A 14,801-nucleotide genomic window follows, 5' to 3' on the forward strand; every position below is an offset into this window, starting at 1 on the left:
GAAAAAATGTCAGTATTTTCAATAGCAAACTTCACTGTCAACAGCAACCAAAAAGCAACCACTTTGTAAACAAAAGTGAAATGGTACAGTTGCTGTGGAAGACAAACCACTCAGCCCTTATGTTCTAGTGATGGGGGAACAGAAGCATCATCTTTATACACAAAACCCAACAGTCAGTCAGTAAGCGTTCACTGAATATCTCCACTGTGTTCAACGCCGAGTTAGGCGAACAGGTCAACGTGGTATAAGGCCAGCATGATGGATGCCAGATGCCAGACTGGGAACCAAGAGAACTGCAAATTACTTGATTTGGAGAAAAAAAATTACTTCTTCCCAGTTTTCCTATGGGTAAAATTTGGGGGCTGCAGTGATGAACCTCAGCCTTAAATTTCTTCCAAGTAGAACCATGACAGATTTCAAAGCAAGATGAGTTCCCAGATTCCTGGATCTCACACTGCTGGGGAGACTGAGTAAGTGCATCCTAATTTCACATCCAGTTTCATTCATGTAAATCTGGATGTGCCAGTGCTTCCTCTTTTCCTTGAGGAAAAGGCCCTTGCTATATTTGCCTCTTCAGCAGTCCTAGTTTGCTCACTCCGAGGCCACAGAAGACAGGTCTTATCCTCTATTCACAGAGATTTCAGATTTTAAATTAAATTAAATTTCAGATTTTAAATGTTGTTTCACAAGAAACCATCATATAAAAATACAACATGGGGCAAGTCACAGTGGCTCAGCAGGCAGAGTTCTCACCTGCCATGCTGGAGACCCGGGTTCGATTCCCGGTGCCTGCCCATGCAAAAAAAAAAAACAAAACATGAACCTAAATTCTGAGCATCTTCTTAACATTAGTACCAGTCTGTCTTGCATTCTAAGTTATGCTTCGTAATTACGAAACAAAACTAAAACAGGATTTCTAGGGGCTGACATTTTCACTAAGCTTTCTAACTTCCCACCAACTAAGCAACTTCTGTATGCGGTAAAATCCACCCAGCTCACCTCACTCCAAGTACATTCCAAGAATTTGTTTGGCTTTCCTCTCTTCTTTCCTTGGGACAGTTCATACATTCTCTACCTTCAAACTGTATCACCTCTGTGGCAGATAATTCCAGATCTTTATTTCCCTTATCTCTGTGCTTTCAAAGTACTTGGATTCTTTCAACTGAATAAATTCAAACTTATTGAAGTGAGAGAATGGATCCATCATCCATCTCCTAATCTAATTCTTCTCAACTTCACCATTTTTAGTGGTGTTCCTATTTCTCAACTTCTCCCACTTTAGAAATCACAGATTTCATCTTTGAATCTTTTCCCATTTTCACTCTTAAACATTTTGTCATTTCTTTGATTAACCCTTTTTATTTGCATTTCCACCTGTCACTTTAAGCAAGGAATCCATTCACCTCAAACCTAGATTATATAAATTGGCCTCTCAATTTGTGTGTTTTCCTTCCTCCAAATAGAAACATACTATTTTCTCTCATCATTCTATTTTCCTGATGAATAATATAGTTCCCCATATTATGGCAACTCCAAACTTCTCATCTAACTTCCACAGATAATAAGAGACAATAGTTATTGAGAGCTTATCATGTGCAAACATTAAGCTAAACACTTTCCAAGTATTATCTACCCCTTGCCAGGGCCCTCTGAAGTAGGATCTACTGTTATTCCATATCATGAATGAGGGAATCACCCAACGTCACATAGTCAGTTAAGGGCTAAGACAGGACTCAAACTCAGAATGACCTCAGTCTGAGTTCTCAACCTTGAAGACAAAAAAATTTCCCAAAATAGACCCCCATCCTACCTCTCCTTGTTTCTCACGATCCTCCAACTCAGCATTCTGTTTTAATCATTCCTTTCTTCTTCCCCTCCCCTAAAGACATATTAAATCTTGCCACCATACAGTCTCACGAACTCCTTTTCCTTGAAATTCTACCCCTCATCTAAGGCTTAACTCAAACCCTACTTTCTCGAAATCTTCCCTACTTCTCTCCAAACAAAGATCCCTCCCTTTCCTGAATTCCTTATTCATAGTGATGGTACCATTTAATTCAGAATTTAAATATTACTTAAGTGCTTCTCCTACAACTAGATCCTACACTCCCTGGGGGAAAGTAACCTTTTTTCCCCATACTACTGCCTGTAACATTAACAAAACAAGGGAGGGGAATAAAAAAGAATAAATCTTTCTCAAAAAGATTAGGGGCCTTTCATCACACACAAATTACCAGTTGAGTAAAGATGAGTATTTAGTACGGTTCTTTAAAAACTACTTCTTTTGAAGTGACATAACCAATTCAACAGCATGATTTTCATATGCTCTGCTTCATCAATTCTAATGTTTTCTACATTTTTATAGGGATGCATCTTATAATTAGGGCATGTCAATTTAACTGGCATTATTTGTTTCTCAGTGGAACCTAAAATAATGGTGCAACATAAAATATGGAGTCTTAGATTCAATGATATAGGTAACAAAGAATAATAGCTCTTAACTATAGCTGACAAGAGGATGAAGAAACCACAATAAACTAATATACTTTTCTAATTATAATAATAGTTAGCATTTATTGACCTCTTACTAAGTTTGTGTTAGTTGTCATACCAGGAGCTTTATACAAATCATCATCTTCATTTTAAACAGAACTTTAAACCTTACAGAAGTTAAGTAACTTGCCCAAGGTCACAAAGCTGGTAAGTGCTTGAGTCAGGATGCAAATTCTGGTCCTTGAATCCAAGGAATAAAAAAGTTCCTTTGCCTACTCTCTTGCCCAGGTACTGTACACTAATTTTATTTTCTTATAAAAAATATACAATAAATGGTAAGTTGCTACAATTTTTTACCTCAATGCCATGACTTCTTCTTCCACAGTATTTAAACTCCAGATGAGGTCTCTCAAGTAAATTTAAAGTTCATGACAACAGGGACCTTGTGTAACTTATTCACTACTCAGTCCCCAGCACGTGAAACACTGCTAGGCACACAGTAACTGCTTAAAAATATACACTGAATGAATAAATAAACCTTGTCCTGTTACCGTTCTGAATTGTCAAAATTTTCCGAAAATTTCCAAGGCACTGATTTTCCACCTCACAGATATTTCAGTATGAAAAATAAGAAAAAACACTCAAAGAAAAAAAAATCTAAATAGAATTATTAGAGGCATTATTAATAAATTCAAGAATATAGGAATTTCCCAAGACATCCTACTACCCTTCGTTCCAACCCCATTTCCTCCCATTTCTTAACTGACACTTCATAGTTTACCTATGCAAAGGTGATATTTCCACAAACATCCATTAAGATTTTTCTTGCAAAGCCTTTCCTCTGGCTGGGATGCCCATCCCCACTTCCATTCCAGTCCTTTTCATCCCTTAAACTCAGTACCTTTCAAGAAGCCCCCCTTTAATAGCCAGACTAGCATGTAACATTAGACAGTGTCTGCATGTCTCTGTTCTAACTGGACTGTAAGCATCTACAAGCCAAGCAAAAAGACACAAGTCAGAAAATTGGTTAATCAATGTCTCCTCCTCAGGAATACTCCCCAACCCCTCAAACACCCCCATCACCACCACCACTGAATTAAGGAGTCATCAAACGACAAGGACTAATGAGAAAACCTAAAGAGGATCAAATATTACTACCGTGCATAAAAATATAGTGGGTAAAGGCCATTTTCTGCCTTCCAACACTTGCCTCCACAATAAAGGACTCGGAGTGGGTAATCGGCATCTAACTTGGCACTGCTCCTCAGATCTCCCTTGCAATCACTGGACTCAGAAGTGTCAGCAGCCATCTCATAAATCTGTAAGCAAGGAAAATAACACACCTTCACTATTTTGGATCAAGATCCCAGAGAAACGTTTTCAAATGCAATCTCGCCTCCTCCTACCAGAAACGCGCCCCACCCCCAATCTGCTGCAGTTCTCTGATATTAAGTGAGGGATAAAAGCTGCATGAGCAATTCCAGGAGCAGCATGTACCAGGTCCACAGGAAAGCAAAAGTAACAATGAGACTCATAGCAAAAGACCCATGCAGAACAGGGGGCTGCGGTTAGCATTTGTAAAAAGAGAAGAACGAGAAGGAAAAGGATGATGATGTCGGTAGACAGGGCAAAAGGTCTGGGGGCAATCTGGGAGGGAGGCAAGCTGCAGCTGGACAAAGCAGCTGGACGAAGAGAGCATGGGACAGCTTACAAAGAAAGGACGGGGCCCCTGAGGGGCCCAGAGTGTAAGGTCTGGGGGCAGAGAAGTGACAAGGGAGGAACTCAGAGGACTCAGGAAAGGGGATGAGAGGGGGGCGGCGAGAGCAGAGCGCGAGGAGGCTAAGGGGAGAAAATGGGGGCAGAAGGACCAGCAAGGGACAGGGTGTGAGAGCACTAAAGGGATAAGGGCGGTCAGGTCTGAGGTCAGAGGCGAAGAGACAATCCCGGGGACACCAGAGGGGGCCCATGTGGGCGGGGATGTGGAGACGTCCGGCCCGACTCCCATCGCCAGGCAGCACCTCAGGTTTCCCCACACTCTCTACGCGCTTCTCTGAAGCGGAAGAGGCACGAGGGCTCGTTACCCTGGCGGTCGCAGACCCTCCGCCGCCTCCGCTACCGCCAGCAAAGGCAACACATGCAACTCTTCCTCCCCAGCCAGGGCCGCCTGAGAGTCTGCCTGCCAGTGGAGATCCCGCGAGATAATAAGCCTTTCTCGCGAGATCCAGGCCGCCGCCGGGCCGGATGTTGCGAAACTCCTGAAAGGTGGGGGGGGGAGCGGTTAGGGAGCATGCGCGTTCCGCTCTGGGGGCTTCCGGCTGTGTGCCGATAGGAGGTGCTCGTCGCCCGAGGGAGAGGCACCGGGGACGCTGTGTAGCCCGACGAGGTCTTGCGCGGTCGGCGCGCGGAACAGGATGCTGTTTGGGAACGTAGAGATGTGCCCCTGAGTCAGAAATGACTCCCTATTAGTGAGCCCGGGAACGTTGTCCCGGTGTCTGGGATGCATCCTGGAGTCCTGACTAACCGCCGACCTGTTGGATACATCACTCCTCTCTTGGAAAGTTTACAACTGGTTAAGGCATTTGGTTTCCTTTCAACATCAAACTCTAAATTGCCGGAATTATTCTTGAAAAGATGTCAACACGGTCTCACCACCCTAACAATTATATTCATCATCGTTTTCATTGTTTACCTATCCTTAACGTGTTATAAATTTGAATTAATCTACCCCATCTCAAGCCTGCCTCTCAGGACGTGACGCCTGGTAGACAAAGCTACAGGCCTTGTGACTTAGCTTTGCTTCCATCTAATTGTTTGATTTTGGGAAAATCCCTTCATAGTCCTCAGCCTGAGTTCATTCGTGAAACGGAAATGACAACACTCCAACCTTGCAGAGCTACGAGGGCCAGGGAAAAGATGACATAAAAGTGCCTTGTGGCCGGTGGAGATTATTCCATTTTGCTTTATCCTCCACTCTGACCTACTCTGTTCTCATCAATCCTCACCAACTTGGTTGACCACCACCACCACCATCATCCCTTTAATCCTCTGCTTACAGCTTATTCTGAGTGTGCACTAAGCCATCTGGCATAATGCTTTCCACCAGACTGGTCCAGTGCGGCTTCTGATCTTTCTTCAATAGGAGTTCCCCCCTCACAAAAAGGAGTCAGTTTTATCTGCCCAGTAGTGAAAGAAGAAATCTTGTCCCCACAAAAGCGTTTTTGATTCCAGTGATCATCGTTTCCATGTGCCCCCAGTATGTGCCAGGAACCATGTTCATTTGGAGTTACAGACTTTGGGTGCATTCATTCCACAAAACTGTCTTGGATTCCTACCAAGCACCAAGCACTGTGTAGGTACTGGGGATAGTACTGTGAACAGGAGACAAAGTCCCTACTCTCGGTAAATTGTAGTCTTACACCTTAGCTGATTTAATCTTCATAAAACCCCTGTGAAGTAGGAATTATTGTCCCTAATTTCCAGACGGTAAAACCAAGGCTCAAAGGTGGAAATGACCTAAGTTCACTTATGCTAAAGATCTTTAGATGTACATTTTCCCACATTTTAACATCTCTTAAGGCATACTGTAATGGACAGTGGCTTACCATCATGTCATAGTTTAACTGGCAGTATTTTTCTTAGCTGTTCATAAAATACGTACAACTTATAATCACTGGCATGTTAGATATGAAGGAATATGGATGCTATGGCCAGTCCTGCTGTCCTTCATAGGGAAGGGGGCACTGACCTCTGCAGGCTTCTCTCCGGGGCTCCCTTATTCCCTCGCTTCCAGCTAGACTCAATCAAGGGGAGGTAGCAATGGGAGGAGCCCTCTTCGCACTTCCCCTACTCACCCCAAGGCCCTTCAGCAGCCTCTTTGGTCTCTGCATTTACTACGGGACCCCAAGCCCTGGGCTCCTGAAAGGCGGTCCCTCCCTTGGTCTCTCTGGCCTAGGGGTGGTGATGGCTTCCCTCAGTTGCTCATCCTTGAGTTGCCTCAATATTTCTCTTTAACTTTTCAGCTCTTCCATTTCCCATGCAACGAACTCTCTGTCTTTTATTTCCTTCTGTTTTAAATATTTCGAGGAAGTTCTGTTTTCTAGATAGACTCTACCTAACATAGCTGGCATTCAAACTCAAGTTTGCACTTTCTATCGCACTCTACAGCTTTTCGGCTCTCGGGTACTAAAAGGAGAAATGAAGTATTAAATAAACAGCCCAGTGATTTCTTACCAAGAAGCCACAGGCTCTTTGAGAGACACTGGGATTATTGCAAAGAGTCTACTTGTGCACCAAGCATGGTCAGTAAATTGATTACTTATTTTTCAGATATAAGTACTGCTGTTTGTGAATGTACATCACAATTTTGATCCGACAAAAGTCCAACAGTTGACTCTGATTGGGCTGGCTTGAGTTGTGTCCATCCATAAATTAATTAGCATAACTGGACAAGCTCTGAGCCATGTGTCCCCTTTAGACCTGAATTTGGAATGAACTTGACCTGAACATGGATCGCAAGTGGGGACAGAAAAAGAAAAAACTGAGGTGCCTTTACCATAAGAGGGAATGATGTTAAATGATCAAAAACACCACCACAATAGGTGTCTTCTTACAAACAGATGCTGAAAATTATTAAATAATTAGCACCCATTATACATCAGGCGAGGCGATAAGTGAAGCAAACTTCCTTCCTAACAGGACCCCATTTTACTTGAGATAGTACTGTGCCCAGCTAAAGAAGCTTGATTTCCCAGACTCCCTGCAGCAGAGGTGGCTGTGTGACACAGTTCCGACCTGTGAGCTATATATAGGTAGAAGTCCCTGACAAGGACATCCCTTCTTCAAGAAACATTTGAAAAACTTTGAAATGGGCGAAAAAAAAAGATTACTGGGTGTCATAATGCATCTTTTAGCATCATCTCCATCTTTCCTTGTCTTTGACCTATTTTACAATTTTGAAAGTTGTAGAAAACTGATAGGAAAGCAAAGGCCCCCTGTCCATAGAAATGTAAATGAATTGTATCTGGTGGGAGTGCAACTGATTGTCTTCCTGTTGACATCAACCAGTTTTCCGTCTATTTGTAAATTCATTGCAGCATTCCTGATCAACTCCGTATGTTTGTGTGATTGCTTATGTGTTCTTTGAACCAGTTTGAACATCTTACTGGTTCCTTTATTAGTGAACTAAGTAAAATCTTTCATATGTATTAGTTTTATGTTTGTATTACTGTCATGTCCTTACCTTTTAAAAAATTTACCCTTTAACATTTCCCAAATAAAAAAGGCAAACCTTGTGTTTAAAAGCCTTGATCTTTCTCCCTTCTTTCTGCCTGGAACGTGAAAATGAGCCAGGAGATCGCACAGCCATCCTTGCCACTTCAAGAGGCTAGTCTGAGAGTGAAGGTTCGTATATCATGGGTTATGGAGGGGGGAAAAACATAAAGAGCCTGGGGTCCTAACAGCATTGTTGAGTCACCGTACCTGTTCTGGACTGTCTCCCTTCCAGGCTTCCTATTGTGAAAGACAAACACCCCTCATCTATTCCAAGTAATGCAGTAGGATTTTCTGTGGCATGCTACACAATGCAATCGTAACTGATTCTATCAGAAAGCCAGGGTATTTCCTTTAACACAATGAGAGAGAAACCTGTGGTCAAGGAAAGCACCCCCAAAGGAAGGAAACAGAGAGGTATGGTCTGGCTATGTAGCATGAAGATGGAGATCTGGCTAAAGGATAAAGGGAAGTGACATTGCAAGTCTGATCGTTCAGGGGAAGCATGGAGGAAGGAGCAATTCTGACACTCACTTTCTGAGAAGTGTTCTATTCAAGAAAATGACAGAATTGGTTTGCTCTGGACTCCTTGAATTAGAAGTGACTTCTTATCATAACATCGTCTAGATCTCAGGAGATAGTACAGAAATTATGTGTTTTATTTTTCCACTCTTGGGGCTAAGGTAGCCCTGAAGCAGACAATTTCTTTCACCTGGTTCTTTGTGGGTATTTTCATTATGACCACTTGAGATGGAGCAGGTATTTGTTGACTGTCTTTCCAGTATCCACTCCCTGCATCAGTCCCATTTGGGTTGGAAGGTCCATCTCTAACTGTGTGGCCTAATTAGACTTTCATGACACCATCCCACCCAGATATGGAGCATGTGGTCCAAGTTAAGTCAGTTAGCCCTTGTGTAGGAGTATTAATTGATTCAAGGGTAGATCAACCAGAGTGAATCCCAGGAGACTTTTGAAGGCGCTCCTGGAAAAGAGACTCTCTCTGGAGGCACTTGAATCTCAGAGGGTACAAAGTGGAGTTCCCGGCAGCCATTTTACTACCAGTTGGCTTGAGAATAAGTCACTTTGGAAGAGAGCAGAACTGAGAGATGGAGAATGTGTGATCCCCAAATCCAGCCACATCTGAAGTCAGTTCTAATCCTGGACTTTTCAATTACAGGAGCCAACAAATTCCTATTTTTGCTTAAGCCAAAGTTGGAATTAGAGTTCCTTCTACTTTTATATGACTCTTGGTGGATGGCCCTTTATTGAGGCCTGTGTTAGCCCAACCTTCCCCTCTACACACACATTGTGACATACACAATGCAAGCTATGACCTTCCACAGCATAACCAAATCTGTATTTTGATGAAACTGCCAAATGGTTGCAGGGATGTGAAGCATTACAATAACTTGTGACTTTCAAATTTTACAAATTTATAATTTGTCAGTCTTACAACTACTCACTATATGTCTGTAAGTGGTTCACCACTTGCTAGTAGCACTATAGGCTGTGGCAGATTAAATGGGTTATCACTTGATTCCTTTCTGTCCTCCTCAAAAAGGAGGTGTCATGAAAGTCTAAAGTCTAATTAGGCCACACAGTTAGAGATGGACCTTCCAACCCAAATGGGACTGATGCAGGGAGTGGATACTGGAAAGATAGTCAACAAATACCTGCTCCATCTCAAGTGGTCATATTGAAAATACCCATTTGGATTACTTAGAATAAGACCTGAACCTAGAAAAATTATAGAGGTAATCTTCAATCTGTCTAAATTGTTTAAGTAAATAAAATTTCAAACTCTGGTAGTTAAAGAATAGATATAAATTATGATTAACATGCCAACTAACAACTGAATTCAACACACCAGAAGATTGAACCCTTCCATGGATAAGAATTGCTTTGTAAATTGGGCTCAGTTTATTTCTAGGCTATAGAAATGAACTTAAAAACAATAATCTCCTCATCTGTTAGTGCTGGTCTAAGTTGAAAATACTTATTCTTTTTCTGAAAAAAAGATTTCTTATTTGTCATCTTTGTCTCTTATGGATGTTTTTTAAGAGTTGCTCTTTCAGCAAGATGGCACCTTTTTCTCTTGGGTTTCTGAGGTTCAAACTTGTTTAGAAAAAAAATTAACGAAAACAAAATGTAAGAGCCCAGGAGTGGATCCCAGATTCGGGCATGTCTGGATCCTAAGATAAAACAACATATTCAAGAATCAGGCTCTCTTAACTGTACCTTAGGGCGCTACATAAGTGAATATCTTTGTTTTTAGAAAAAGTATGTGGAACCATTAAGTATTCAAGGAGCACGATGTATACTACCTGCTCTCAAATGTTTAGAAGACAGATCCATAAGTAGATTATAGATAGACAGAGATAGAAGGATATAGATGCTCCAGCAAACACCTCAGGTTAGCATCACATGAGCCAGGCTTGGGTCACACATCCGTCCCTGAACCAATCACAGCAGCTGCATGGATGAAGCCAAAGGATCCTTAGAGTCTGGGATAGAACCAACCCACCAAAACCTCCAGGCTGGAGAGGGAGGGAAGGACAGGTGTACACACACACACACACACACACACACACACACACACACACCAGCATGCTATTCCAAAAGGAGGGAGTATGAATGCTGAGAAGTCAAAAACAACATACATCTCCCCATCATCCATGCTCTTGATCCCAGAAGCCTCGGTCAAGGGTGGAAGGCAGAGGGGGACTGGGGCAGGGGAAGGAGCAGGCTCTGCAGAGCTAAGAAAAGTCAACCTGTTCTGCTTCTCCAAAAATCAGATGTTTCAGAAATCATTTGCTGTTCTTATAATGCGGGACTGACAAGGCCTATGGCCAGTTCTGCCACAAGAGGTCCAAAAATATTCAACATAGAGGGGGATTAATTGTAAAAGATATGATTTTTGTGTGTGATGAGATGGGCAATCCGAAGTCAGGCACTGAAACCTGTCTTTAGGCCGTGGGGGCGCGGCTGGGCACAGGCCCCTGGGAAGACCATGCAGGGCTCAGTCCCAAGAAGGGAAAAACAACTGCACAGTAGGGGCACCGGCAGTGAACTTTGGGAAAAAGCATGTCGCTGACACCTCCCACCACCTCCCTCCACGCACCAACCCACCCTGGGTTTTCACCTAGGAGGCCCTGGAAGATCGAGGATTGTGATGGACTCTAATTACAGAGACAATTGGGGGAGCAAAGATCAGCCACCCTGGAAGCTCGGCCCAAGAGTCGGCCCCTGAGGATCGTCCTTCCACTGAATGCCCAGGAGAACCGTGGGTGGGTGGCCCCCAGCAGCTCCGTCCCAGGAGACTGTGGACAAAGATGTGACAGGTCTTCCCGAAGCACCCCACACTGTGTCAGCCCCGGGAACACACTCACCATGAGGTCTGGACCCACTGCCCTGTCTCCTAAGCTCCTCAGGGGCCCATGGGAAAAGGCACGTCCTGAGCTCCGGGTTCTCTCAGCTCTGCTCTGAGGTCGGATCTGGGCACAGGCTGATATGGGGATATGGAGGTGTTAGGAAGCCTGAGAGACACTGGGGAGTCTTTGTTCCTTGGAGACAGATGCACCATTGACTGAGAAGCGGTGGCCTGGGAAAACCAAGAGTCCATAGCAATTGTGTGGCCATGGGCCATGTTGCGTATGGGGTTGGGAGGCAGAAGGTGGGAGGAGATGAGGAACTTTTAAGGGCCTGGAGCCTCAGTTTCTGCTCTCTGGTACTACCTGCTTTAGCAAGACTTATTTAAGGCAGTTTTACAAGCGTGGCCTCCATCCCAGTCCAAGAGCAAGGGGTCGGGTGCTAACTATGAATTGGAACCCAACAGTATGGCTGGCATGGACTGTCAGGCTCTCACAAAGGGGACACAGGAAGCTACAGCTTCATCCCTGCAGCCTTAACCAGTCACCAGTTGCCACCCCAAGAGGTTGTCCTGGGGTTCCTGGCAGAGGCCACATTGAAGTGGGACCAGCAAGCTGCAGCATCAGAGAACAGAAGCACTTTTCATTGGCCAAGGGCAGGAGTGCTTGATCAGTCATTTCTCCCTTCCCTACAGGGAGACCTGGACAGAGGGGACATGGCATGTTTGGGATGGGAAACAGACTTGCTTTGTTACTCAGACCCAGGTGGCCATAATTTGGGGGATTGGACCTGAGGGGCCAGAAGCCTGGGGCTTAAGCACTGAGGCCTTGAGAGACCAGGGCCCACAGGAAGGGGGCAGCATCCCTCCCACCCCAAAACCACAGGGCACCAACATTAATGAGGCCGTAAAATGTGTGCAGCAAACACTGGAAGGCCTTGGAGAAGGGCAGGCAGCAGGGATGGGGCTAGAGGTCTCCAGGAGTTGGCTGCCGATGGAGAAAGTGTTGGAAAGTCACGAGTGGTTGGACTGGGCTAGTTCAGAGCAGGGGAGTTTTATCAGGAGGGCAAACATTTGTCCTTGCCTGGGCATTTCAGCTTTATGCTTGTTTTCCAGTGAATTAGACCTCATTCCACTTTCAAGTGTCCTGGTTTGGATAATATATGGTCACCAAACAGATCAGGGAACACTAGCCTGTCTTGCCTGTCTTCAGGACCTGGTGGGACGGACTCCTGAGAGCAGGCCAAGCCAGGCTGCCTCATAAAGAAGGAAGGGCAGGGGAGTGGCCCACCCCAGAGAAGCAGGAGGTGGGTAGGGAGCAGCCGGGAAGCAGTTCCCTTGGGGGAACAAGACATTGGACCATAATGATCTGCGGTAACCAATGGAGGGACTGGGTTGAGGGCACAGCAGGTGAGCAAGTCCAGGGAGAGAGAGCACCGGATGGGCAGTCTCCGGGTGGCCAGGTGGGGCAGGATCTGGTTACCTGTGTTTAAGAAGTGAGCCCTACCCCAAAGCCAGCATGGATTCTCTCTACATTTGTATGTCTTTTCCCTGAGCAATGTTTTATAAAAGAGTTGACTTCCCATCTCTGCTCCTCTCCCCTGCTGGAGCACTGAGAAGCAAATGCCAAATAATAGAACATTTCATCTACAAATATCTCAGTATTTATTTATTTATATGCTGTCTGGTGGGAGTCACATTTCATTCTTCTTCCATGTGACTATCTTGTTAGAAGCTCCATTCGTTGAATTTTCTTTTTTCTTTCCTTTTTTTGGGGGGGGGGGGAGAGTACATGGGCCAGGAATCAAACCAGGTCTCCAGCATGGTGAGCAAGAATTCTACCACTGAACTACCCTTGCACCCCTTCAGTATTTATTTTTAAAAGATAAGGACTCTTTCTAAAATACCAGTTATCAGCCTTAAAATACTTAGCAACAGTTCCTTAATATCAGTGTTCTAACTTCCCCAAATGTCTCATTCCTTTTAACAGTTGGAATGATTTGAATCAGGATCCAAGCAATCCCCATATATTTCTTAAGTCCCATTTAATCTATCGTTTCTGTATTGTAAGGCCTAAAGTTAAGACTCAGCATTACACACACCCCCAACATCTAGTGAATTTAGGACAGCCTCAAATAGCTAACTACAAGTTCCCTATCTCTGAGACAAAGAACCCTCCTGATCAATGGACCAGGTACAGTTGCTGCTCATCCCCAAGCAGGGGCTTGGGTTCCCTGACAGCCCAGAGAATTACCTCCTCCCATGGGAAGCAGGGGTCACCTCCCCTCTTGGTACTCCAAAGCCCACCTTGCAGAGCCCCTGGTAGATCACTCCTGTTCCTGAGTACAATCCCTGTGGGGCCCCACCAGGTCACCCAGGCTGTTAGTACATGTGACTAATCAACAGCTGATGACCTCATGTGTCCAGTGCTGTGTGTGTGTCACATGTGTGGTCATCTTGAACACCTGGCCTGCACTGCTGGACAGGTATACCCAGGAAGAAATCCCTCCCTCTCCAACGGGGTGAGTGGGAGGTGATTAAAACAGCTCCCTTCTTCCTTTTTAATTTTTCTTGCAGCATATGGATTGAAGATTTGCAGCATATGGTTTGTAACTGTTAAAACTCATTTTGTAATCGTGGGGAACTTCCTCATTAGAGCCTGTGTCAAGGCATGGTAAAATCCAGGTGATGCTGTGAAGCAATCCGTGACAATCTTCGGTTCCACGTCCCTCCCCTTAAGCTATCGGCTTCCAGCTTTCTCCTGGGCTACATCCCCTCCAGGCAGAAACAAAAAAACAATATGATAAATCACTTAAGTCTTAAATTTGGTCAATGTTTTAGTTTGTAAGCTGCTGGAATGTGATATACCAGAAATGGAATGGCTTTTAAAAAGGGAATGCAATAAGTTGCAAGTTTACAGTTCTAAAGCCATGAAAATGTCCAAATTAAGGCACAAACAAGAGGCTACCTTCACTTAAGAAAAGACTGATGCTGTCCAGAACACCTCTGTCAGCTGGGAAGTTGCATGGCTGGTGTCTTCTGGGGTCTTTGGTTTCCAGATGCCTCTCTCAGCTGGGAAGGCATGCAGTGACATCTGCTATCTTTCTCTCCTCATTTCATAAAGCTTCCCCCGGGCTACCTTGCATCCCCATCTCCAAAGATCTCTGACTGTGTGGGCTCTGCTGGCACTGAGCTTTTTCCAAAATGGCTCCCTCTTGAGGGCTCTAATAAGCAACCCCACCTTGAATGGGTGGAGACACATCTCCATGGAAACTATCTAATCAAAAGTTACCACCCACAGTTGGGTGGGTCACATCTCCATGGGAACAATCAAAACGATCCCACCCAGCAATATTGAATGAGGATGAAAGAACTTGGCTTTCCGAGGGTACAAGACAGTTTCAAATCAGCACAGTCAATAATTCCTCCTTCATTCTTGGAAAAGGAATTTTAAAATAGATGGGTAGAAAGAATAACTCTAAGACTCAAACCCTAATGTTTAAAAGGTCATTATAGTCAGTTAAATGGTGACTCCAAAAAAATATATGTCCTTGTCCTGATCCCCAGGACATGTAAATCATACTTATTTGGAAAAAAAGGTCTTTGCAGACGTGACCAAGCTAAGGATCTTCAGATGAGATCATCCTGGATTATCCAGATGGGCCTCAAATCC

At 44.3% G+C, this 14,801-nt stretch overlaps 1 protein-coding gene across 2 annotated transcripts in view; it reads right to left on the bottom strand.

Moving 5' to 3' along the window:
* DENR (density regulated re-initiation and release factor) overlaps positions 1–7,909 on the bottom strand; it is a 37,976-nt gene extending 30,067 nt beyond the window's left edge. The window contains exons 1-2 of one of the 2 annotated variants that reach the window (XM_077159709.1): positions 7,781–7,909; positions 3,704–3,812 (exon numbers count right to left, since the gene is read on the bottom strand). In XM_077159709.1, the coding sequence (XP_077015824.1) occupies positions 3,704–3,812; positions 7,781–7,858 (187 nt within the window). In that variant the 5' untranslated portion in view covers positions 7,859–7,909. Of the gene's footprint in view, positions 1–3,703; positions 3,813–4,574; positions 4,708–7,780 lie in introns of those variants that run through there. The other variant, XM_077159710.1, reaches the window with a different exon arrangement.
* Positions 7,910–14,801: the final 6,892 nt, after the last annotated feature.

This window comes from Tamandua tetradactyla, chromosome 5, assembly GCF_023851605.1.
Source record: "Tamandua tetradactyla isolate mTamTet1 chromosome 5, mTamTet1.pri, whole genome shotgun sequence".
Taxonomy (NCBI): Eukaryota; Metazoa; Chordata; class Mammalia; order Pilosa; family Myrmecophagidae; genus Tamandua; species Tamandua tetradactyla.